At 41.7% G+C, this 27,617-nt stretch overlaps 1 protein-coding gene across 2 annotated transcripts in view; it reads left to right on the forward strand.

The window, feature by feature from the left end:
- Positions 1-27,617, forward strand: part of LOC132833403 (limbin-like) — a 178,166-nt gene that overhangs the window by 7,660 nt on the left and 142,889 nt on the right. For both annotated transcript variants that reach the window (XM_060851641.1, XM_060851642.1), the window contains exons 3-7: positions 9,949-10,097; positions 13,729-13,794; positions 20,539-20,725; positions 23,065-23,174; positions 24,772-24,837. In XM_060851641.1, the coding sequence (XP_060707624.1) occupies positions 9,949-10,097; positions 13,729-13,794; positions 20,539-20,725; positions 23,065-23,174; positions 24,772-24,837 (578 nt within the window). The remainder of the gene's footprint in view (positions 1-9,948; positions 10,098-13,728; positions 13,795-20,538; positions 20,726-23,064; positions 23,175-24,771; positions 24,838-27,617) is intronic.

Raw genomic sequence — 27,617 nt, forward strand, 5'->3', positions numbered from 1 at the left:
TCCTTCCTAGAGGAGGGAGACAAGAATTACACACCATATTCCAAAAGTGGTCTAACCAATATCTTGTACAACGTGACATCCCAACTTCTACATCAATGCTTTGACCAATAAAGGAAAACATACCAATGCCTTCTTCACTGTCCTATCTACCTGCGGTTCCACGTTAAAGGAACTATGAACCTGCACTCCAAGATCGCTTTGTTCAGCAACACATCCTAGGATCTTGGCATTAAGTGTTTTAGTCCTGCCCTGATTTGCCTTTCCAAAATGCAGTATCTCACATTTATCTAAATTAAGCTCCATCAGCCACTCCTTGGCCTATTGACCCATTGGATCATGATCCCGTTGTACGCTGAGGTAACCTTCTTCACTGTCTACCACACCTCCAATTTTGGTGTCATCTGCAAACTTACTGACTATACTTCCTATTTTCGCATCCAAATCATTTATGTAAGTGATGAAAAGCGGTAGACCCAGCACCGATCATTGTGGCACACTGCTGATGACAGGCCTCCAGTCTGAAAACAACCCTCCACCACTGCCCTCTGTCTTTTACGTTCGTGCCAGTTCAGTATCCAAATGCCTAGTTTTCCCTGTATTCCACAAGACATAACTTTACTAACCTGTCTACCATAAGGAACCTTGTTGAATGCCTTACTGAAGTTCATATAGATCACGTCCACAGCTCTGCCCTCATCAATCCTCTTCATTACTTTTTCAAAAAACTCAGTCAAGTTAGTGAGACATAATTTCCCATGCCCAAAGTCATGTTGATTATCCTTGCCTTTCCGAATACATGGGAATCCTGAGGGACAGGAGTTACTCCAACAACTTGCCCACCACAGACATCAGGCTCACCTGTCTATATTTCCCTGACTTTTCCTTACCGCCTTTCCTATAGATAACCAAAATGTTAGCCAACCTCCAATCTTCTGGCACCTCACCTATGACTATCGATTACACAAATATCTTAACAAGGGACCTAGTAATCACTTCCCTCGCTTCCCACAGAGTTCTAGGGTACTCCTGATCAGCTCCTGGGGATTTATCCAACTTTTTATGCGTTTTAAGACATCCAGCACCACCACCTCTGTAAAATGGACATTTTTCAAGATGTAACCATCTATTTCCACACATTCTATATCTTCCATATCCTTCTCCACAGTAAATGTTGACGCAAAATACTCCTTATATCTCCCCCATCTCCTGCGGCTCCACACAAAGGTTGCCTTGCTGATCTTTGAAGGGCCGTACTCTCTTCTGTAGTAGGTACATCCACATACTAAATCAGAAAATCACTCAACAAATTCCATTCCATCTCAACTGTTAACACTATGGCAGTCCCAGTCTGTGTTTGGAAAGTTAAAATCCCCTACCATAATCACCCTATGTTTCCTAAAGATAACTGAGATCGCCATACAAATTTGTTTCTCAATTTTCTGCTGACTACTGGGGAGGGGGGTCTACTGTACAATCACAATAAGATAATAATCCCTTTCTTATTTCTCAGTTCCACCCAAAAACCTTCCCTGGACATATTCCCAAGAATATCCTCCCTACGTACAGCAGTAATGCTATCCCTTATCAAAAACACCACACCTTCTCTCTTGCCCTCCTTACCATCCTTCCTGTAGTATTTGTATCCTGGATCATTAAGCTGCCAGTCCTGCTCATCCCTGAGCCATGTCTCTGTAATTGCTATGATATCCCAGTCCCATGTTCCTAACCATGCCCTAAGTTCAACTGCCTTTCCTGTTAGGCCTCTTGCACTGAAATAAATGCAGTTTAATTGATCAATCCTACCTCGTTCTCTGTTTTGCTCCTGCTTGCCCTGACTGTTTAACTTGCTCCTTTTCCCAACTGTACCAATCTCGGACTGATTTCTTTCCTCACTATCTCACTGGGTCCCCCCATCCCCGCCACCGTCTTACTAGTTTAAATCTTCCCGAGCAGCTCTAGCAAATCTCCCTGCTGGTGTATTAGTCCTGTCTAATTCAAGTACATTCCATCCTTCTTATGCAGGTTACTTCTACCCCAGAAGAGATTCCAATAATCCAAAAATGTGAACCCTTCTCCTCTGCATCAGCTCCTCAGCCACACATTCATCTGCTCTATCCTCCTATTTAGCACTGTTAAACTAAAGCTCCATATGCCCTTTCAGGTAGACATGGAAGATCTCATGACAACTATTAGAAGGACAAGGGTTTGTTCCTGATATTCTGGCTCTAATTTAACCCTCAACCCATGCCACTAAAACAGATTTATGTGGGCCTTCCTGTGACATATGGTAAGAGGTTTGGCTGCTTTGGAACCAACTTTGGGGACTGAGCAAGTAGGCTTCAAAAATTGACATAGGACAAGAGATTGGCTGCTTTAGAATCAGCTTTAGGGATTGAATGAATAGTATCAAGAGGGAGGCAGTGTGTGAAGACTTTTATTTTAGTTGTTTGTAGTTTAAGAACAGAGAGAGAGATATCACATGAGAGAGAGAGAAATCAGCTTTGATGAGTCTTGGAGAAGGTTGGGTATTTGGTTCCTAGTTTATTGTCTGTAGTTGTTCAGGTTCACGATGGCAGAAGAATTCAGCTCCGTGGATTGTGTGGGAAATCTGTGACACTTTTGGTTTCCATGGTGACCATGTACATAGGAAATGTGTTCAGCTGCAGCTTTTGTTTGACTGCATGGAGCATCTGGAGCAATGGATGGTCTTGTTATGGAACATGTTTAGTGAGCTGGTCACACCACAAGCAACGGCTACACAGGCAGAAAAGCATTGGGTGACCACCAGGAAGATTAGTAAGTGTAGGCAGGTAGTGCAGGAGTCCAGTTCCTTTGTCTCTGTTGCATCTGTTCTGATGAGGAGATATTCCACTCCCAAGCAAATTGTCCTATTTCAAACAATGTGTTTTTTGTCCACTCTGTCATCCTGACACCCCTCCACTGCACTTCCTTCATTCCAAACTCCACTGCTCTAAAAACCTCCCCAAACATAACTTTCCACCACCAGCCACCACATCCAACGTATCCTCCTCAAAAATGTTCACCAACTCCAATTAGACCCCACCACCCAGAACACCTTCCCCAACCCACCCCTGTCTGTCTTCCACAGGGACTGGTCTCTTTGCCACTCCTTGGTTCACACCACGCTCTCCACTAATCACCTCTCCTTCGGTACCTCCCCATATAAACCGTAAAAGATGCAACACCTGTCTGTACATCACCTCCCGCCCCTCCATTCAGGGTTCCAAACACTTCTTCCAGGTGAGAGAGAATTTCATTTGCATCTTGTCCAACCTCGTCTACTGCATCCGGTGCTCCCGATGAGCTCTTCTGTACATCAGTGAGACCCAACGTAGACTAGGTGAACATTTTGCTAAGCCTGGAATGGCCAGCCTGGCCTCCCAGTCATCACCCATTTCAATTCTCTCTCCCTTTCTCTCTCCGACATGTCCATCCTCAGCCTCCTCCATTGCCACAGTGAATCAGACCACACATTAGAAGAACAATACATTATCTTCTGCCTGGACTGCCTCCAGCCCAGAGGGCTTAACATTGAGTTCTTTAATTTCAAATAACCCTCCCATCCATCCCCTGACTCCTTTTTTTAGCCCCACCTCCTCCCTTCCATTGCACCTATCACCCCTTCCTTTCGGCTACCAACCAGATTCATCCCTCCTCCTGAACAACCAGGTTGTACCCACCACCTATGTCCACCTATCATGACCTCATTATTCTGCTACTCTCCGCAGCACACCTCCCACATCTAGTCCTGAACAAAGGTTAATACCCAAAACGTTGATTTCTCCATCTCCTCATGCTGCCTGACTTGCTATGTTCTTCTAGCCTCCTGCTTGTTTAATCTGGAGTCCCCCCTGGCTTGCTGCGTTCTTCGGGCCTCCTGCTTGTCTAATCAGGAGGTCTGTCTGTATTGGATACAGTTGGACAGGATGGCCTCTCAGGAAAGCAGCGACAGTCAAGTTTGAGTGACCATAGATGGCTCTGCTGCGCAACACTGGAGGAACAAGACTGGGAGAGCTTTTGTGATTGGGGACTCGATTGTACAGGGAACTGACAAGCAGTTATGTAGCTACAACTGAGACAGAAATGGTATGTTGCCTCGCTGGTGCCAGGGTCAGGGATGTCACAGAGTCGCTGCAGGGCATTCCGATGGGGGAGGGTACACAACCAGTAGTCGTGATACGTGTCAGTATCAACAACTTGGGTAAAAAAAGAAATGAAGTTCTGCAGTAGGAATTAAGAGAATTAGGTAATAGATTGAAGACAAAATCTACTAAGGTTGTATTGCCTAGATTACATTAAGTATCATGCACTACTGAGTGTAGGAGTAGGAAGATAGGTCACGTGAACACATGACTAAAGGAGAGAGGACTTTAGAATTTTGGATTACTGAGACAACTCCTCAGGGACCTGTACACGCTGGACTGGTTGCATCTAAATTAGACTGGGTCCAATATCCTTGCTGGGCAGTTTGCTGTGGGGGAGGTTTTAAACTAATTTGGCAAAGGAATGGGGCACAGGGTAGATATAATGTTGGGAACAAGGTCTAATCAGATATCGAAGGAATGCTTGGATGGTCTAATAGTTGGTGAAGACGTAGGTGGGATAAGGCTCGTGGGAGGTCCTGGAAGCTAAAGTGTATCTCATTTAATGCAAGGAGCTTGACAGGTAAGGCAGGTGAACTGAGAGCATTGATGAGCATGTGGGAATATGATATTGTTGTAATCGCTGAGACATGGCTGGAGGAAGGACAGGACTGGCAGCTCAACATTCCAGGATATAGAAGCTTCAGGCATGATCGTGTGTCGTGGGAATGTAAGACAGATGGGACATTGCATTATTGATAAAGAAAACTATCACTGCAGTAATGAGAGAGGATGACCTAGAAGGGACTTGAAATGAGGCCTTCTGGGTAGATCTTAGAAATAAAAAAAGGAGAGGTTACTTTGTTGGGATTATATTACAGGCCTCCCAACAGTCAGAGGGAAATAAAGGAGCAGATATGTAGTATATCACAGAAAAATGTGAAAGAAACAGGGTTATAGTTGTAGGGGATTTTAACTTTGCTAACATTAACTGGGATCACCTTAGAGTGAAAGGATTAGATTGGGTGGAATTTTTAACGTGCATCCAGGGGACCTTTTTATGCCAGTACGGAAATAGTCCAATCATAGATGGGGCAATGTTGGACCTAACCGTAGAGAATGTAACAGGTCAGGAGGTTGAACTTGCAGTGGGTGAGAATTTTGGGATAGTGACCATAACAGTTTCAAAGTTAACATGGAAAGAGATAAGGATAGTGCAGAAGTTAAGTGTCCAAGTTGGAGGCAGGCAAAATTTCAACATCATTTGTCAGGATTTGATCAACATTAACAGGAACTAGCGACCAGCAAGTAAGTCTACTTGGGACCAAGGTCTAACCTTGGAAAGCGGGAGTCTTTTAAAGGTATAATAGTGAGAATTCAGGGTCAGTGTGAAGGACAAGGACAGCAAGTCCTGACTAGGGATATTTTATAAAGAAAAAGAAGGAAGCACGTGTCAGGTAGAGCACATTAAAAACAGGGGAGGCCCTTCCAAAGTATTGAGAGTGTAGGAGTTTGCTTAAAAAGGAAACTGAGAGGACATAGAGAAGCCATGAAATATCTTTAGTAGACGGGGATCAAGGAAAACCCCAAGAGTTTTAAATAAATATATTAAGCATAAGAGGGAAAGTGTGCGATCGATTAGAGACCAAAGGAGTAACCTATACGTGGGGCCAGTGGACATGGATGAAGTGTTAAATGATATTCATCTCATCTGTGTTAACAGAGGAGAAAGACATTATAGCTGGGGATACCAGTTGGGATGATCAGGTTCTAGAACACCTTATTAAAGAGGATGTGTCAGATATTTTAGCTCTTTTACAGGTGCATAAATCCCCAGGGCCTGATGAGATGTCTCCCTGGCTGCTATGGGAGGCAAGGGAGAAGATTGTTGGGGTCCTGGTGGTGATATCCCATACCTTACTGGCCACGGGTGAAGTGCTAAATGACTGGAGGATAGCTAATGTGGTTCCTTTGTTCATAAAGTGCAGCAGTGATAGGCCAGGTAATTACAAACCAGATGGTCTGATCTCACTGGTATGGAACATATTGAGGAAAAAAGTCTGAAGAACAGGATTAATTAATATTTGGAAAGGCAAGAATTGATCAGACATAGTCTGCACATATTTCTTAGAGGGAGGTTCTGTCTGGCTAATTTAGATGAGTGTTTTGAAAAGGTGATGTGTTCATCAGAGTAGCACAGTTGATGTGGTTTACGTGGATTTCAGTAAGGTTTTTGACAAGGTTCCACATGGAAGGCTGGTCCTAACAGTAAGAGTCTATGGGGTCCAAGGCAAGTTGGCAAACTGGATCCAAAATTGGCTTACAAAGCGTTGTTTTTGTAATTGGATTCCTGTGACTAGTGGTGTACTGTAGGGATCAGTGCTGAGATCTTTACTGTTTTTATGTATATTAACTACTTGAATGTGAACGTAGAAAGTTTAATTAGTAAGTTTGCAGATTATAGGACAATTGGGAGTATTGTTGATAGTGAAGAGGATGGTCTCAGGCTACAGTCTGATATTGATCGGCTGGTAAATTGGGCAGAGCAATGGCAGATAGAGTTTAATCCTAATGAGTGCAAGGTGAAGCATTTTTAGGATGTCTAATGAGGGAAGGATATACACAGTGAATGGTCGGTCCCTAGGAATATTGAGGAGCCAAGGAACCTTGGTGTTCAAGTCCCTGAAGGTATCAGCACAGTTAGGCAGGGTGGTGAAGAAGACATATGGGATGCTTGCCTTTATTAACCAGGACATAGAATATAGGAGTAAGAAGTCTTGTACAAAAACTTTGGTTAGGCTACAGATTGAATACCATGTGCAGTTCTGATTGCCACAATATTGGACAGACGTGATTACGCTGGACATGACGCAGAGGACATTCAACGTGAAGTCTTAGTTTTGAGGAGAAACTGGATAATCTGGGTTTGTTTTCCTGGCAGCAGAGGGACATTGATTGAGGTTTACAAATTTATGAAAGGTATGGACAGAATAGATCATGAGAATGTCTTCCCCATGGCAGACGTATCTAAAAACCGCCGGCATAACTTTACGATGAGAAGCAAATGGTTTAGATCTGAGGTTTCCAGCACCTGCAGTCATTGTTTTTACCTAGATCTGAGGCAAGAAAAAGTAGATATATGGAGCATGTTGCCTAATAGTGTGTAGGAGGCAGGTGCTCTCACAACATTTAAGAAGCATCTGGATGAATATGTAAAATGCTGTAGCTTAGTAGACTATGGACCAAGTGCAGGTAAATGGGATTAGTGTCGTTTGGTGTCTATTTGTTGGTATAGACATGGTGAACCAAAAGGCCTGTTACTATTCTGTATGACTATGATTCTGTATATAAAATAGCTGCTGAGTTCCTGTGCTAGAACAGCAACTGCACTTCAAAAGTACTTAGTTAGATAAAAAGTGCTTTGCAGCATTCCTGAGATTGTCCAAAATGGTATATGAAAGGGAGCTTTCTTCAATATTTCTATTTCTGTTGTACCCTGAATTCTGTGCCTGTCTTTTACAGTCCTTTTGTGGACTTGCATTTCTTAGACATCATTTTTCCTCCAATTTCTGATAATATAACACATTTCACCCCCTTCCTTAATTTTCTTTTATCCTCTTTAATTTAGTTACATTCTGCCCATTTTCTTTCATGCATGTCCCACCAATCTGGAAGTGCACAGTATTTCCCAAAATTAATGGTGTAATCCCACTGTTACCCCTTTCGTAGCCTGACCCTTATGACCATGTCACTGCTTCTCTACTCAAACTGCTACCACAGTGTCCTTATTCTTGGTCAACCTTGGATCAAGCACAGTCTTTTTTTAAAGAAAGTATTCTTTTGAAACATATCATACGACATAACTGTCTACCATCTTTGGAAAGCTCCTCTAATTCTTGCTGCAACTGCTATTGAAACACCATTTAATATCCAGTTAAAATTCCCATATGATAGTGCAAGCATGTTTTTATGGCTTTTTATTAAAACCTTTCCAGTAACTTGCAGATTTGTGCTGACCTTTGTAAGCCAACCAAAATAAATACATATTTTAATTTTAAAAAATGTTACTATCCTTGCTTGAAGATCTCTCCATTCTGCTTTCATGTGTAACTTCATCCATTGAAGCATACATTGGAAATGCACATAATGCATTAGGTAACTATGAGGGGAGACAGTTGGACATTTTTTACTCAGGAAATTTCAATAAACAGTTTTTTCCAGGGATTCTGTGTACAGCAGTTCACCTTTTTGTATATCTGTATGTTCATGAATCTTTCAGATTTCATATGAAAGCATTTTATTTTTTCAGTTATCTTGCGTTAGTATTTTTCGACTGTATCTAGCTGTTTTCAAGTACTTTTCTTCCTGTTATGCCTTTCCACGGCTCAGTGAAACTATTTAATGGGATCATCACCTTGGTCCAGCTGTGCAGCACCTGCTTTGGGTGCTGAATGACCTCCAATAAAGGGAAAGTCACCATAGTGTCAGAGGACCACAGGGTTACTCTCTCACAAAAGAGAGAGGAACAATTTGTAGTAGTTTAACCTGAGGGTCACCACACCTCAGCAGGCTTCCAATATGGAGGGCAGAAAATGCATGTTCATTATGAAACGGAACTACGGTGTCTGCCATATTGGTGAGGGTCAGAAAATTCACTTGCAGGTGAAGCAATGTGCAATGATACATACGCAATGAAAAGGCGTCTACTGCAAAATGGGTTTGCGGTGAGGCACCAGCTGCATCCTGGAAAATTAGGCCAGGCAGCGATTCCTAAAGGCTACAATTAGCAAACTCAACTTTTAAAATGTGTATGGAGGCAATCTGTCTCCTCATCCTCTCCTTCCAGTCACCTCCACAACAATTGCTTTGCTTATTGTCCTGGTTGCCTTTCTCCCAGTCCCTTTCATCCTCTACACACAATTGCCTCCTATCCACTTGGTCACTTGCTCCCTACCCTCCTCAGGCCTATCTTAGGGATTGTTACTGATGATGCAACAACCTGAAATCCAGTTGATAAACTGCTAGCCAATTTTGTGCAACTATTCAAGGAAATTTCCTGTTCCAATTGTAGTGTTAATGTAATTTTTAAAAATTGTTTGATCATTGAAAAAAATACACTTTTAAGGCTTTCATTTCATAGACAATTATGCGACAGAATACCACTTATTTATTCTTTGGGATTTGGCACCACTAGCTAAGTTGGCATTTATTTCCGTGCCCCAAATGGCCCTTGACTTCAGCGGCTTACCTGGCCATTTCAAAGAGTAGTTAAGAATCAATGACATTGCTATTGATCTGGAGCTGCATGTAGGCTAGGCTAGTTATCGACAGCAGATTTTCCCAATCTAAAAAGCATTAGTGAGCCAGATGAACCAGTAATATTTGAGAGGTGACTGTACAATTAAGTGAGGAAATGTATCCATTTGAATAAGTTGCACAATTTATTTTTCAAGCGCAATTACTGCTATTACAGATTTTGAATTTTAATCCTGCCAGTTGCAACAGGGGAATTTCAACCAATGTCTCTGCATTATCCATCCCAGGTCTCCCTGTCTGTATATGTATTCTATAGGTTCAATTATTAAGCTGGACACTTGGCTTACCAGTCCAGCACCATCTCCTCTGTGAAATGAAAACATTGCTGTTAGGATGTCCATTCAATTTCTTCTACTGGCTGTGAACAGAATGCACAATATTACAGTCAAATTAGAAAAACATTCAGAATACCAAATCAATCGACTGTGCTTACACTTTGTCAAGTTTGATTAATGCTCAATCTGATTTTGGTGTTGAAAGGATTTATTGCTGCATGCTGCATCTGTTTTCTCTTTTTCTTTATTTACAGGGTTAAGGATTGTGACACAGAAACATCCGTACCATTCTCTCACCTCAGCAGCATCAGGCAGCACTTGGAGCCATTCGGTATTCTCCTCTCTCGTGTCATGGACCAAACCAGTCGAGCCTCAGATAAAAGAGTCACAGCCCCCTCCAAAGGTGAGCACAGCAATATCACTCCAATGGGTCGCAAATCCAGCAATGTTGAGGGAGCAAGGAAAGGGTGCATCATTTTAATATCACATGCTGTCATCCTTTTGCAGGGGCTACATCTTTGGTACTTGCTTTGTCTAATGGCTTGCAAGTTGCATTAAAGGTATCCAGGTTCTTTGAGTCCAGGAGTTGGGAAGTCATGTTGAGGTTGAGCAGAATATTGGTGAGGCCACTTCTGGAATACCATATCCAGTCCTTGTCATCCAGACAGAGGAAGCATATTATTAAACCGGAGAGGGTTCAGAAGAAAGTTATAAGATTTTGCTGGGTATGGAAGGTTTGAGTTATAAAGAAAACCTGGGACTTTTTCCACTCAAGCATAGTAGGTTGAGAGGCAACGTTATAGAAGTTTATAAAATAATAAGGGGCATAGGTAGGATTAATGTTAATTGTCTCTGCCCTAGGATGGGGAATTTCAAGACTAGGGAGTACATTTTGAAGGTGAGAGGAAAGAGATTTAAGAAAGACGTGAGGGGCAAATTTTCTTTTACACAGAGGGTGGTTTGAGTTTGGAAAGAACTTCCTGAGGAAGTGGTGAATGTGGATACAATTACAACGTTTAAAAGATAGTTGGATAAGTACATGAATAGGGAAGGTTTGGAGGGATATGGGCCAGGAGCAGGCAGGTGGGATTAGTTTTGTTTGGGATTATGTTCGGCATGGACTGGTTGGACTGAAGGGGCTGTTTCCGTGCTGTATGACTCTGCAGCAGGAATAGGGAACCCTGGATGACAAGACATATTGAGGCTTTGGCCAGAAAAAAATGGAGGTATGGCTGAGGTACAGGCAGCTGGGATCAAGGGAATCCCTGGAGGGATACAGGAGTTTCCTAAAGAAGGAAATCAGGATGACGAAAGGTGGGCATGAAATGACCTTGGCTGCGAAGATTAGGGTGAATCCAAAGAGGTACTTGAAGTATACTTAAAGGAAAAAGAATAACCAGAGATAGAATAGGGCCCCTCAAGGATCAAAGTGAACATGTATGATTGGAACCGCTGGAGATGAGAGGTCCTCAATGAATATTTCTTATGTGTTTACTATGGCGAAAGATATGAAGACATTGGGAACTTGGGGAAGTTAGTGGTGATATCTTGGAGACAGTCCATATCACAGTCAACAGATGTCGGATGTATTAGAATGTACGAAGGTGGATAAATCTCTTGGTCCTGACCAGATATATCCAAGAACACTGCAAGAAGCTCTGGCTGATATTTTTGGATCATTGTTAACCACGGGTAAGGTCCCAGGAGGCTGAAGGGTAGCGAATGTTGTTCCCTTATTCAAGAACGCTGCAAAGAAAATTCTGGGAACTATAGACCAGTAAGTTTAACATCTGTGGTGGGTAAGTTACTTGAGAAAAGATCTAAGAGATAAGACATACATTCATTTGAAAGACAGGGCTTGATTAGGAATAGTCAGCATGATTTTGTGTATGGGGGATCAGGCCTCACAGATTTATTAGAGTTCTTTGCTGAAGTGATCAGGAAGGGTGATGAGGGCAGGGCAGTAGACGTAGTCTATATGGATTTCACTAAGGCCTTTGATAAGGTTCCAGGATTAGTAGGTTTGCTGATGACACTAAAATAGGAAGTGTTGTGGACAGTGAGAAAGGTTATTAGAAATTGCAGCAGTACGTTGACCAGCTGGAAAAAAATGGGTCTAGAAATGAGAAATGGAGATTAATATAGATAATTGTGAGGTCTTGCCTTTAGGAAAGTCACATCCACATAGGAATTTCATTGTGAATGGTAGGAGTATAGTGGAGCCAGAGGGATCTTGGAGTTCAGGTGCACGGTTCTTTGAAAGTGGAATCATAGGTAGACAGGACCATGAAGAAAACTTTTGGCACACTGGCCTTCATCAGTCAGGGCACTGAGGATAGAAATTGGGAAGTTGTGTTGCAGTTTTACAGGATATTGGTGAGACCACACTTGAAGTATTGTGTTCAGTTTTGGTTGCCTTGCTATTGGAAAGATGTTATTAAACTGGAGAGAGTGCAGAAGAAATTTACAAGGATGTTGCCAGGACTGAATTATAGGGAGAGGTTGGACAAGATAGGACTTTTTTCTTTAGAACGTAGGAAACTGAGAGGGGATATTATTCAAGTGTATAAGATAATGAGAGGGGTTGAAAAGGTGAATGCATTTAGTCTTTTTCCAGGGTTGGGGAATCAAGGATGAGAGGGCATCTGTTTAAGGTTAGAGGGGAAAGAATAAAAGGGAACCTGAGGGGCAACATTTTTAAACAGAGGGTGGTATGCATTTGGAATGAGCTGCCAGTAAAAGTGGTTGAGATGGGTACATTTAAAAGACATTTGGACAAATACATGGATAGGAAAGGTTTAGAAGGCCAAGTTCAGAGAAATGGGGTTAGCGATGATGGACATTATGGTCGGCATGGACCGGTTTGGGCCAAACGACCTGTCTCTGTGCTGTAGGATTCTATATGACTCTATGATAACACTATAACTGTTGAAAAGAACCTACACATGCCCCAGTAGATATATAGCTGCCTTGAAATAACTTGAACAAAACTCATTGTGTTTTTAATTTTTCATTTCTGATGCAAAGTCACAACTGAAATGTTCATTTTAACTCAGATCCATTTTCTGTTTTCATTATTCTTGGCAAAGCAGTTTTCCTTCTTTTGGGATTCAACAATATTACAAACTGAAAACATCTTTCCTGTAGAATTTCCAGCCTTAAAACAATAATTTATTAATTGTTACTTCTTTTCTCTTCATTCTCTTCTGGGATATGGGCATTGCTGGCCAGACTAATATTTACTGCTCTTGATCTGAGTACTTTGCTGGGCCACTTCAGAATTGATTGCTTTTGATTTTGGAGTCCACATGTAGGCCAGACCAGCTGCAGATGGCAGATTTCCTTCTCTGATGAACATTAGTGAACCAGGTGTGATTTTTTTTTTGTGTAAGAATGATCAATGGTATTGAGCTTGCCCAGGAATATCTTTTCTCATTTTGATTGGAATTGTTAAGTATAAGACTGGTTAATACATATCTTGAAACAGTATTTGAGAATGTGGCTTAATCTATAGGCTCTGATCCTATGATTTCTTAACTTCATAGCATCCTTCCAGTGTGGAAACAGGTCATTTGGCCCAACAAGTCCATACCGACCCTCCGAAGAGTAACCTATCCTGACCTATTCCCCTACTGTAATACTCTACACTTACTCTTGACTAATGCACCTCATCTACACATCCCTGAAAACTATGGGACAATTTAGCACACCCAATTCACCTAATCTTTGGATTGCGCGATGAAACTGGAGCACCTGGAGGAAACCCATGCAGACAGGGGGAGAATGTGCAAACTCCACACAGACAGTGGGCCGAGGCTGGAATTGAACCTGGTTCGCTGGCCCCGTGTTGCCAATTGTACTCACATCTGCTGCTACTCTTCTTGGGTGCGGAGGATTGCAGAGTAAACCTGTACATGCTAGAGTCAATGGAGCTAGGTCCCAACTGGAGACATGAAGATCGTATAGGAGCTGGTGCTTAGCTAACTTGTTTGTCATGTGTTGCAATAATATCTTGTATCTTGTATTTTCAACAGCGCAGAAACACGGAAGGATCTGCAGGTTTCTCACCTTTCAACTTGACTTTTCAGAAATGTGCCGAGGTAGGTTTCCTATTTTGACTGTGGCATTTTGGCAGCATTTATCAAGGTGGCTGAAACCAAAGGCAATTTTATTTGAGGCCTGTTGTCTTTAAGCACCGTAATGACTGAAACGCTCATTCAGGAGGAGAATTAACTCTTCAGTTTTAGGAGACTACCTAATTTCCACCTGAACCAGTTTCAAGCAAGTTATAGGTGGTAACTGTATGGCCTTTCCTAGGCTGCAGAATTTACTGCAGAATGGGAGGTCATCTGTCAGAGTCAATATGAGAGTTTTAAAACTCATTTTAAAAAATGTTATGTGAAATAAAATGAGAATTTAAAACTTAGATATTTTCAATTTCTAGAGGATCTCTTTAGCTGTCATCACAACTCTGGAAAGCCAGAAGCACTTCAGATTTACTATCTGATAATAGGAAGTACAGGGAAGCAGGGTTCATGCCAACAAACATGTTGGACCACAGAGTTTGCTGGGTCAAGGAAATTGAAGTTGTAATATTGGGGAGCTGCCTGTACAGTTGACGAAGGAGTGGTTATCTTTGGAATAAGTTGCATGACAAAATGTTTGATAAAGAGCACAGCAGGTCAGGCAGCCCTTCATCAGGAATCTTTTGCCTGAAACGTCGATTTTCCTGCTCCTCGGATGCTGCCTGACCTGCTGTGCTTTTCCAGCACCACTCTGTTCTAAACTCTGGTTTCCAGCATCTGCAGTCCTCACTTTTGCCTAAAATGTTTGATAGAGCAGAGTTACTTGCCGTACACTAGACAAGTCCAAATTGAACATTGGAATTGTAAACTAGGAAGAACAGCAGGAGCAATACACAATCGGTCTTTCAGGCACTGAAGACCAACAGCTAATCCTGATGAAGCTTTGCCACCAAAATGGAAGTATGGATTGTGGCTTTACCTTTGCAGAGTCCACAGCTGCAGTTGGTCTTAAGCCTGGGAATGCCAAAGAGAAAACTGTGACCATTCAAACATATGACTTGGGACCTGCAGTAGGCCATTCAGCCCTTCTAGTTTGGTCCATTATTTGATGAGATTGTGGTTAATCTGAATGTGGTTTCTACTTTTTTTGACTACCTCATATCTTTTGATTTCCTTGTCAGTCAAGAATCTATATGTGGGCTTTGAAGGAAATCAATGACCTGCCTCCTGCTGTCTGGGTAAGACAATGAAAAGAAAAAAAAACTTATCCCCTTCTCCATCCTAACCGGGACAGCCTCATGTTTTTAAATATTATTCCCTAGATGTGGTCTCTCACGCAAAGGAAAATATCCTATCAAGATCCACCTTTTCAAATTCCTTCAAGATCTTGTCTTTCAATAAGATCTCCTCTCATTTTTCTAAACAGCAACAGATAAGAGGTCAACCTGGCCTCACAAAATAATCGCTTCATGCCAGCAGTTCCCAATCCAGTGACTCATTATGTGTGGATATGAGGTATTGTGTGGTCACTAACCTAGAATGAGAGAAATCCTACAGTTTGAAAGTAGGCCATTTGGCAGATGGAGTCCACACCAACCCTCTGAAGAGCATCCCACCCAGACCCAGCCCCAGCCCCTGTCCCTACTCTATTCCTATAACCCTGCATTTCACATGGCAAACACACCCAGGTTGCACATCTCTGGACAATTTATCACCTAACCTGGGGAAGGAAACCCAAGCACCTGGAGGAAACCCACACAGCCACAGGGAGATTGCTCAAACTCAACACAGGTAGTTGCCTGAGACTGGATTCGAACCTGGGTCCATGGTGCTATGAGGCAGGAGTGCTAATCACTGAGCCAACTTGCCATTTTAGCAGCCTTTGCTGTCTAAATGCACACATGAAGAACGAATCATTTGAGTAAGTCTCTAGAGTCTTATCAAAGCCTGTGGAATAATAAACACAACAACAGTCAGCACTTTTGGGGACAGGGGATAGCGAAGAGCTTTATTTATTTCAATAAAAAGCAATATTCAAGAAATGTGGTAGAAATACAGATGTTACATTTACGTGATTTATAGAAAGCATGCAACTGAAATATATGTATGGAATCTCTTCTGTATCTAACTGAGATTTTGAGAGTTAAAATTCATAAAAAATTGCAGCAAAAGTTTTGACTGACAGGCCAGTCAGTTTCTGTTATAAAAATGAGAGAAATAGGCTGGAGCCATATAAAGGCAAAATACTGAGGATGCTGGATATCTGAAACAACACTGATAATGCTGGAGAATCTCAGCAGGTCTGGCAGCACATTTGGAGAGAGAAACAGTGCTAACATTTCAAATCCAATCTGACTCCGGTTCAGAACTGAAAGATGTAGGACTTTTTTGCTTTATACTTTTGACAGAGACAGCAGAGGATTGAGGGGATCAGGATGGTGTAGAGGGCCAGTGCAAAAGCATAGGAGGTGTTAATGGTGGTCAAAGTCAGAAGTCACATGATACAGGTTATAGTCCAAAACACCAGCACCTCCACACTAATGGTGGTGAAAGAGGGGAAAAAGGAGATGGAAAAATTAGTACAAATTATGGTGTGAAAGGAAGAGACTGGGTCCTCTCTACAAAGAGCAAAGCAAAGAAGATGAAAAAGAAGCTGGGGGGAGCATGATTGGGAAGAATGTTAAAAAATAAAAATGGAGAACCAACCTTCAGTTTCTGAAGTTGTGGAAATCGATATTGAGACCTTGAGGCACTGTAGTGCCAAAGAGGTATATTCCTGAGATATTCCTTTAACTGACGCTGTATTGATCCATGCTGTTATCTTTCCAAAGCTGCCGCAGTGCAAGTAGAAATGCTTTACGGACACCTAGAGAGAGAAAAGCCGACATAATAAAAAAGAAAACTTAGTATCAGCTTTTGTTCGCATTGGAACTTAAGTGCACAGCTGACATGGTGCTGCATGACTTAGGTTTAGATTTGTTTTCTTAGCATTAAGAAGTGGGGAAAACAGGAACAGAGAGAATTGAGTGGTGGGAAGGAGGGGATGAAACTTCAAGTGTGAAATTATTCACTTTGAAGAAGGAAAATATTTCATTAAGGGTCAGAGGTTGAGAAGTGCAGGTGCCTAAAGGGATCTGGGTTTCATTGTTCATGAGTCACTGAAAGGTGTCCTGCAGGTGCAGAAAGCAATTAGAAGGCAACAGTATGCTGGCATTCATTTCAAAGGGATTTGAGAACAGAAGTAAAGATTTCTTGCTGTTTGTGTAGAGTCTTGGTAAGACCTTCCTGCAATATTATATGCAGTTTTCGTCTCTTCTTCTAAGGAACGATATACAGTATTTGCCCTAGAGGGAGTTTAATAACGGTTCAGCCAAGTTAATCCCAAATTAATCCCTGGGATAGCAGGATTGTTTTCCGAGTGAAGATTGAGGGAACTAGGTCTGGATTGTCTAGCCTTGTGAAGAATGAGAGGTAATCTCACAAAAATTAGTAAAATTCTTACCGTATAGAAGTTTTCTTTTTGGTCACCATGATAAACATTCATCAATGTAATGTTAAGTATTAATAACTACAATATTTTCATAGGTTAGAGTTGGTCTTAACTGACTGAATAACTTTTAATAATGTCATGTATCTTGACTTGTCATTTAATGTAAAATTGTGACTTACATTAACCCCAGTTCTGCTTTAACTTCAAATTCAGGGTTTTCTCTTGCTATCATTAAAAGTAGAAAATGTTTGAAGTATCAACAGATAAGCTAGCTTCTGTGGAGAGAGAATAACAGAGTTCAGGTCAATGACTTTTCACTTGCAGTGGGGTAAATAAAAATGGGTTTGTAGCAAATGAAAAAGAGAAGAGTGGTGAAAAAGAACAAGAGAAAAGATGACCCTAATTGTCAGCCCTGTTTCTCCCCCTCCACCGGTGCTGCCTAACCAGCTCTGCCTAACCGCGCTGCCTTACCGGTGCTGCCTTACCGACACTGCCTGACTGGCGCTGCCTTACTGGCACTGCCTGACCGGCGCTGCCTTACCTGTGCTGCCTAACAGGTGCTATCTTGCCAATGCTGCCTTACCGGTGCTGCCTTGCTAGCGGTGCCTTACCGGCACTGCCTTACTAGTACTGCCTTACCTGCGTTGCCTTACCTGCGCTGCCTAACCGGTGCTCCCTTGCCAGCACTGCCTTGCCGGCGCTGCCTTACCAGTGCTGCCTTACCGGCACTGCCTTATCGGCACTGCCTTACTGGTGGTGACTTGCTGGCGTTGCCTTGCCGGTGCTGCCTTGTCAGCACTGCCTTGCCGGCGCTGCCTTGCTGGTGCTGCCTTACTGGCGCTGCCTTGCCGGTGGTGACTTGCTGGCGCTGCCTTGCCGGCACTGCCTTGCCAGCACTGCCTTTCCGGTGCTGCCTTTCCGGTGCTGCCTTACTAGTTCTGCCTTGCTGGCGCTTCATTACCGGCACTGCCTTACCGGTGGTGACTTGCCAGCGCTGCCTTACCGGTGCTGCCTTACCGGCACTGCCTTGCCGGCACTGCCTTGCTGGCACTGCATTATCAGCACTGCCTTACCGGTGCTGCCTTACCAGTGCTGCCTTAACAGTGCTGCCTTGCTGGCGCCGCCTTACCGGTGCTGCCTTGCCGGTGTTGCCTTGCCGGCGCTGCTGTACTTGCCAAGAGTTTCCTTTTGCTTTTGCATTTACATGCTAAATAATCATCAGAATTTTATTTTTGCATTTACATTTTTTCTGTGCTGTGTAAGACCAGTTGGTATTGCTAAAACTGTTTGGGCTGAAAATTGTAACCATCGAAGTGTTAGTTCACTGTCACAAAAGAGACCATTAAAATTAGATTTCATGTTGATGAAAACTAGGGGTGACCATTTCGGTCTTTAAGTGAGAGCCTTTCTGCAATTCGGACTATATTGTGTTTATTGGCACTTCATTTTAAAACATGTCACATTGTGTAAATTGTGCTGGACAACACCTCAATATTCATCACCTGTAGGGGAAAGTATTTTATTTGATATTCTTAAAAGTCAGTACTACAGCAGGAGAGGATATTAAGTTAACAGTTTAATTACTAAATAAGTGGCGATTATCCTGAGACCTTCATTCTGCACCCCTGCAGATTGTGTTCTGTGTTTAAATTACCTTATTTCCCTTCCTTCTTCCAGTTCTCTGCGCGCTGAAAGTGATGTACTTGAAAGTGACAGTGAGCCTTTGTAATGCTCACTTCAATCAGCCTCCTAACCTACTTGCAACTAACAGCAACTGTGCAAGACCAGCCTGTGGAATCTTGACAATAGTCCCATTCTAGAATTTGTACTAACATTGACTTTTAATAGTAAGTTAGAATCCGACCCCTTCTTTGCTCTTTCTGGTTTTGTTCAGACAGAAAAAAAGACGCAGAAAAGGATTCTGTATTGGCCTCAGCATCACAAGACTGAGTTCAGTACTGAAACTCAAACATAAAATTTAGATGGTACTCCTGTGCGTTTGTAACACTGAAAGCATTACTCTGTTACGAGCGCCCTTTTAGGGTAAAACATTAAAGAAAGAGCCCATATGGCTTCTCATGTAGGTGTGTAGGATCCCTTTGCACAATTTCTCTGAAGAACAGATGTCATAGTCAGAATCTATTCCTCAGTCGCCATCTTTGAAACAGCTTATCTAGTCATCATCACCTTAATGTTTGTGAGACCTTGCTGTGCATCATTTTAAAATACAAATAGTAGCATGCTTGGTTTAAGATCTCTTTTAGAGGCAAGTTAATTCTGTTGGCTAGATGGTTAGTACATGGTACAATCTCTGCTCTAATTGAAGTAGAGTTGGGGGTCACCTCCTCACCCTGCCCTGGAGTAAAATCTGATGTTGTTCGCAAATCGTGAATGTTGGAGGATGTGACCTGGAGAAAACTCACTAGAAAGATGGTGCCACCCTTGTTTGACAAAGAAATTAATTTTATTCATAGTGAAAAGTTTAACTTAAAAATGCTGATATGTCAAACTAACGTTTTTGTTTGTTTTTGGGATGGGGGCATATTGAAAGTAATGGCAATTTTGAAGTTTGGTATGATGGTTAGGTTCTGCTGCTATAGATTATTTTCGCCATTAGATGGTGCATTAAACCTGTCTATTGAAGATCAAAATATTAAAATTTCAGTGATGAATCCAACCACTGGGTGACACTGCAGCACATTGTTTATTGAATTGCTTTTATTTTCAAGGTTGACGTGGATATGTTCCATTTCTAGGACAATGCAAAATTCAGCACAGATGAAGCATTAAGCTTGTTACATCCATTTAACAGGAGGAATATTAGATAATTTAATTTCCTGGCTTGTTTCCTTTTTTTAAGTTCCTCCTTTTGAAATATTTATGCGGTTCCTTTACAGGTGATATTGAACTTGAGATTTATTGGTGCTTCCCCACTTTACAATCATAAAAATCAGTGCCTTGATGTCCTTGATGTGTGCAGACATACATGCACGTGTGTCATCCGCCATATTGGTAAGGACTGCAGCAAAAGCATCCAAAGTGTAAGCCATTAATTGGCACTGGGATTTTCACAAGTATGTTCATGGTTGATGCCCTCTTTTCACAATACGGCTACTCTGAATGCAGTCCCTTAAATGGACCACAGGTTGCTACAGAGTCACTGGGTGAAAAGCATCTGGAAAGGCATTTAACAAGATTGTCAAAATTACTTCCATCAGGCTTTAAACAAAAGTTGTAGAATTGTACATAACTGAGCTGAGCTTCTTTGATGTTGAATAAATTTAAATATATGAACCAAATGCATGTATTAACACAGTACTCTTTCTCAGGTGAGCAGAAGAAATGAATCCCAGATAGTGACTGTGAAATTGATAATAAGCAGTTTGGATGTGCAATCCACATATAACATTTCTCAGCTTACTATCCGAGATGCTATCAGTGGTCTAAGCATTCAAAGTAACATGGGAAAAGACACTGAATTGGGGTTCCAGACGTACACCAAAGACATTCTTCAAGGTACGTTGCCCCTATGTGTCAACTTTATTTATTCAATGTGATAAAGTCATGTCACAAGTTAGTTTAAAAGAAAGTTAAAACATATTCAACACTTTTGCAAGTGGGTATTTGAGTGTTGCATTGAAACATAGTGGATATCTTACTTTATGTTTCATAATATGGTCAAGTATTTTGCTATTTTGTAATTTCAAGTGATTTCTGGAATTTGCTATATTGTAGTGTTTTATTTTGTTCTTTCATGGGATGTGGGCATCACTGACAAGACCAGCATTTGTTGTCTATATCTAATTACCCTTGAACTAAATGGCTTTGAGAGGACAGTTAGTAGCCAACCAAGTTACCATGATATGGAATTAGATCTAGGCTAGACCAGATATCTTTCCCTAAAAAATAGTAGCAAAGCAGATGGGTTTTTTTAAACAACGATTGGTAATTGTTATTGCTGAGGTAGCTTTCAATTCCAGATTTCAATAATTTGAATTTGTCTAGCATCCCACCCCACCCATTGCCGTATTGGGATGGAAGCCAATTTCTCCAGTGCGTTTACCTGGGCACTTTGGTTACGGGTCCCTGACATTTCCATCTGTCATTGTCTCCTCCCTCAGGAATCTTTTTGACAGAGCAGCTGAATTCTTTTGTTTAGCTGACAATTCAACATCTACTGCTTATTTTTGTTGGGCTCACGACTGAATCCATATATGGTCCTTACTTGGCTTTCCTCACGGAATGAGCTTTTGCTTATTAAGGGAGGGGCGAGAGAGTCTGGATTTTCTTCTGGTCCTCTGGTACTGATTAGTTACTTCAATTTGTTTACCTGATGTAAGCGTCATTGGCAAGGTCAGCGTTTATTGGAAATCCTAATTGCTGTTTGGAGGATGATGATGTGTCATCTTGAACCGCTGCTGCGGTCCAAATATTGGGAGTGACATTAGCTTTCACAAATGTTTGGGATAGGTCCAGAACTGAGATATGCTGAGCAGATGGTATTTAAGAGTCAACCACATTGCAGTGGATCTGTCATTATTATTAGGTCAGACCAGATAAAGACAGCAAGTTTCCTTTCCGAAAGGGCATTTTAGGGTATCATAGTCGTTATTACTGATACTGGGATTGGGAACCTTGTGTTGCTGCTGGAAGTAGGAAGCAAGGTAGGTGGAAACTTAATTAAATGGAAAGCCTAAAATCAGGTTCTGGACAGTGAGATGGGTGTTTACAATTAAATTTGTGTAACTTTAAGAGCAGATGCTTTCTGTGTCTGTTTTTTTTCCATGAATTTGCATATCTCACCTGTTCATTGAAATGCCAAACCTCCAGAATTAAGTTTGCCTTCCCAATTCATTTCTCTGCAAGTGATCACTACATGTCTTCCACATTCCAACAGCATAAAAGAGACGTGCGAGAGGTGCTGTACTTGTTGGCATTGGAATGAGTAACTGCTGTCCAGTCCTCTTTGGGGAGCATTTCTTTATGCCATGCCATGATTGAGAATGGGCTGCCATCATGTTGGTTGCTCGGAGCAGGAGGGAGAGAGACTTGAGTGTTGTGGGCATGGTCAGTGATTGGGAAAGGGTGGAAGGGTGGAAAAGTGTCTAGCAGGAGGCGATCATTCCATGAGTCTGCATAGCTCTCTAAATTTGCCACTTCTGGGTGTTCTTTGAATACAAAGCCAGGACTTTCGGCCCCTTGAACCAACAATGGGGGCAATGACTTTTTGTCCATCCCCCACAAGGGTATCAATGCTCCTTAACTATGCATAAGCAATGAGCTAACAACCAAATAATTGCACAAGAAAAGCTGACCCCACACAAAGAGAAATTACGCTCACTTCCACATCGATCATCTCTAAAATGCATATTGGAAGAATTTGCCCTTGAGTTTTTTTGCATCTCCTCCAGTCTTAGCTAACTCAACTTAAATTCCCCAGCTTGCCTCTTGGGAATTGGAATTGTTCATTCGATATTATGACTATTTCTAGTCCATTGGTGGAATGGGTGGTCAATGTGCATGCAGGGATACAATTAGACTGTTAGACAAGCTTTACCATTGAGTTGAACAGTTGAAGTGTGAGCAGTTAATCAAGTTGTTAAGAGGTTGTATCCATGGAAAGAAAAGGAAAAAGTAGGAAAAGAATAACTTTATGTTGTTGTTTTTTTTCACAAAACTATCCTTCAAAATAATCAACCAAATTTAGTTGGCAGTGCATTATTTGCCTTCTGAATGGATTAGAAGACAACATTATAACAAACAGACCATCATGAGAATACTGGTTCAAAGGAGTTATTCTACAAACCTTTCCGGGCACATGTGTTAACATTCCCATTTGATCTTTTGTCCATCAGCTGGTGAATACTTTGTAATAAACTATACTGCAGTATTAAATACTGGCGGATCGAAGGATTGGAGGAACATGTCATTACCTGCCTACCTCAACTTTGGCAAGATGTCTCAGGTATTCTATTTAAAGATTAATTCATCTCCTAACTGCTAACTAAATAAGGTTTTTGTTTCCATTGGTGGATGTTGGTCTCAGGCCAAATACTTTCCTACATGAAAGAAGAGAAGGTCTGAAAGCAAATCCTTTCGAATGTTGACATGATTTGCTGGTGAGGTTTGCAATAGGCAGTGTTTATTCCATAATAACTCTGGAACATGAGAATGTATTTAGAAAGTCCAGTTTAATTTGTTTCACCCTCTGATTCTTTCTAATTTTGTACCAAATATGCTTCCACCTGGCGAAAACTTATCACTGCCTTCACTAAACATTTTTGAATGATAATAGCTCAAGATCCTTTTTTTTTATTGTAAGTTTGGTGTTTCAATACTTTTAACCCACTTTGGAATCCTCCACTGAACATTTTCTACTCCAGTGCATTAGCACAGTGTCCTTTTGGTTTTGGGATCTTGGTATGTCACACACTAATGTAGCTAACTTATTAGATCCTCTTCGTGCAGATGGTTGTCTTATCCTTCTTTCAAGAACTATATCATACCTAAACCTGTTCTATGTGGTAACCGTCCTCTGAGAGTATAAAGACTTCCTGGTCTCCACTCTGACTGCTAGTTTATTTTCTATTTTCTTCCCACTATTGACTTCCTTTTAGAAGTGTTGTGAGGTCTGAATCATTGAATCTCTATTGTGTGGATACAGGCCACTCAGCCCAGCAAGTCCATGCCGAGTCTCCAAAAAGCATCCCCTTACCCGATCCCTGTAACCTTACATTTCCCATGGCTAATCCACTTATTTTACACACGTTTGGGCAGTGAGAGGAAACCTACACAGACACAGGGAAAAGGTGCAAACTCGACACAGAGAGTCACCCAAGGCTTGACTTGAACCCAGATGCCTGGCGCTGTGAGGCAGTGGTGTAACCACTAAGCTACCATGCCACCCATCTAATGCTTCGTCATTATTATAAATACCTCAGTCATATCTCCTAAAGCTTATGCTTTTCTAACCAAATTATCTTAAAATGTCCTAAGCAACCTCTAATTGCAAAAATAAATCAATATTTATTTTTGGTTCTTATTAAAGTATGTGTTCCTCTCTGGTGCCTCTATACTCATTAGTAGGTATAGGGACTAATTAACATTGCAAGTAAAGGCAAACTAAAGTCACATTAATGGAAATATTTTCTGAAGTTTTTCACTTCAATAATTTGGCAATATATCCAAAAGCCCATCTACTTTTCCTTTGGCAACCTCATATTTGTAGTTTGCACCTTTGGTGAATGGGAACTAAGCTCCTCCTTCATTGCTTTGAATGGACATTAAACATGGTATAGAGATGCTTTGAATTGCCTGTCATGGAGAAAATAATACACTTCTCCCCGTTAAATACAACCTGACATTCATAAGGCTATTCGCATAACTTAATCCCAACAATGTGCGACCTTTCTGCTTTTTATTGTTCATGTGTGCTAATTATTACCAGATTGGCAATTACCATACAGGAATTAATTATTGTACATTACTTGAACTTGACTGTAACTGTTGATATTGAATGTGGGCAAACCATAAGATAACTAAAATCCAAAACTGTCTGTCAGGATGATCATATTCAGATTGAACCCTTGGTGGCAGACTTCGTGCTGACTAAGGAGGCCTTAATTGAGGTAAGTTGATTTACAGGATTTGATTTTTCAGTCTTGATTACCATGAGTTTAAATACTGTTATTTGAAGTTATGCTTGATTGCATGTTGGTATTGGTGTACAGTTTTGGAAAGTGCGCATCTTGGACAATCTGTTAATATCGAATTAATTCACTGTGGGAATTAAGCACTGAAATAGGTTAGTGGAGCTTGATTTTTATCTCTAGTGGAAATATGCAAGTCTTTTTTGTTAGTTGGAAGATCTCAAATGAAATCAATTGGGATAGTGCCATTTTAGAGATAGTATCTGCATTGCACTGTCTGTTACATTGGCTGGAGTCCATTCCCAAGGCAAGTTTTGTAATGGTGCATTAACTTGGGGAGGATGATGGCTGGGGATCCCATGACCTCCCGTCTCTGTGGGAAGGCTTGTGGATGGCTCACCTGTTGCACCACTAATTGATGCCTCTGTCTTCACCTTCCTTCATTATAAAAAAAGCCATGACCCAATATACATCTTAAAGCCACAGTACCATCAGATCGCTGACACCCAACATTTTTCTTGCTGCCGATCCCCTCCACCCTCCCCTGTGACTCACCTCCTTCCTGTCGTAGGTCACTGTGGCCTGGGGTCTTTCGGCAATCCTGGATTTTGGATGCCTTAGCCTTGTGGGCAGTAGCCACCTCTTCCTCTCAGGATCAAGGTTTCCAACCCTCAGGGTCCACAATCACAGGGCTGCCTAGTTAAGTGCCTGTTTGGCACTGAATGTAATGGCACTTACCATAAGGAGGAGATATGAGGCTGTCCCTGCCTATTCAGTCAGTGGCTGAGACCTCCAATGCCTACATTAAGTAACATCTGTTAAATTGGAGCCAGCTGTAGGAGGGTAGTACTTTTTGCATTAAGACATAGTTGGAGCTTACTTTGTTTCTTTTCCAAGCTGCAAAACCTTTGGAAGTGTTTGATGCTAACACTTTTACAGTTCTCCAGATTTTGATATTCTTCACTATAATTACATAATTTTGTATTGCTGCCCTATACAATAAGAGCATATAATGAATGCATTTTTCATGTAGGATGAAAAATTCTTGGCAGCAGTAATTTATCACGTTGGATTCAAAATTGGATTTTGAATATTAGACATTGAGATCTGAAATGAACCTGAGCTGTGCAGTGGGAAATCAGTCATGTAATTATTTCATGATCATGTACCTGTTACTGATAAGAGCATGCTTCATTAGTCCAGTTGAAGATTTACAGTCAAAAATACTGACCCATTCAGAAATTAACATTGTAATCTTTCTTAAATCTGAATGCTTTCTACCTTTTAAAATGTGTTAGGCAGTGATCAACGAGGGTAGAAACATCTAAAAAATGAAAATTTATATGGATTTCTGAATGCAAGCTATTACAGTTTTGATAAATAAGTACAAGGTGGGGATCTTACAGAGAGGTTATGACACATCCATTGTGTACAATGTAAACCTCCTTCCATGATAGCTGCTGTCAATTAGTGGCATACATTTTGAAAAACCATCCTAACGTTTGAATGGTCTCTACAATGGAGCCTTAAGACATGTGAAATATGGTGCATCCAGCCTGAGGAGTGTAATGTAAAATGGTTTAGAAAAGAAAGAACCACTTTTAAACAAAGAGTAACAGGGGTTACCGAGGAGTAGAGCAATAAAAGAGCAGCATGAGATTTTATCGTGAAGCAAAAAGCAAATGGTATTGCTGGAAGGACTGTATAATCCCCACAAGAAGGTTCGAAGCTCCAGCAAGGAGTGAGTTTTGAATTAAAAGGAAAGGAAGGCATTGCTGCTCTGGGTATATACAGAATGGGTGTGTAGCTCATCAAGAGACTAGCGGGGTACCCAAAGCACAGACCGAGGGATGCTATCAAAAGAGATCTGAAAGCTCTTAAAATCAATGAGGACAAATTAGAAACTGGAGCTGACAATCAATCCAAATAGCAACGCAGGCTTTAGGTAAGAATTCACTAACACCCTCGCATCCGGTTTCAGTGGCTCCATAGCAAAGCAAAAAACGCATCAGCAGAAATCATTCAGCAACAGCAACAAAGGACAACTTCATGTGTGGTACTCAAGACAGAGTTTGTCTTTCCAAAACTGGCTTGTTCAACCATCAGAAGAAGAATAGCAGGTGACTGATCTTACCTGAGTCGAGAGTGTGGTGCTGGAAAAGCACAGCAGGTCCGGCAGTATCTGAGGAGCAGGAGAATCAACGTTTCAGCATAAGCCCTTCATCAGGAATGAGGCTTGCAGGCTGGGAGACTGAGAGATAAATGGGAGAGGGGTGGGGTTGTGGGGGGAAGGTAGCTGAGAATACAGTAGGTAGATGAAGTTGGGGAAAAGGTGATAGGTCAGAGAGGAGGGTGGAGCAGATAGATGGGAAAGACAATGGAAAGGCCAAGAGCAGTGAACAAGTTGGAGGCTTGGGACTGGGATAAGGTGGGGGGAGGGAAAATGAGGAAGCTGGTGAAACCCATATTAATCCTGGTTGGTCGCAGGGTCCCAAGGCATTCTTCCTCCAGGTGTCGGGTGGTTAGGGTTTGACGATGGAGGAAGCCCAGGACCGGTATGTCCTTGGTGGACTGGGAGGGGGAGTTGAAGTGTTCAGCCATGGGGCAGTGGGGTTGGTTTGTGCGGGTGTTACAGATATGTTCTCTGAAACGGTCTGTAAGTTGGTGTTCTGTCTCGCTGGTGCAGAGGAGACCATATTCGAGTGCAGCGGACACAGTAGATGACATTGGTGGATGACATCTGTCGGATGTGGAGCCAC

The sequence above is a fragment of the Hemiscyllium ocellatum genome, chromosome 36 (genome assembly GCF_020745735.1).
Source record: "Hemiscyllium ocellatum isolate sHemOce1 chromosome 36, sHemOce1.pat.X.cur, whole genome shotgun sequence".
Classification (NCBI taxonomy): domain Eukaryota; kingdom Metazoa; phylum Chordata; class Chondrichthyes; order Orectolobiformes; family Hemiscylliidae; genus Hemiscyllium; species Hemiscyllium ocellatum.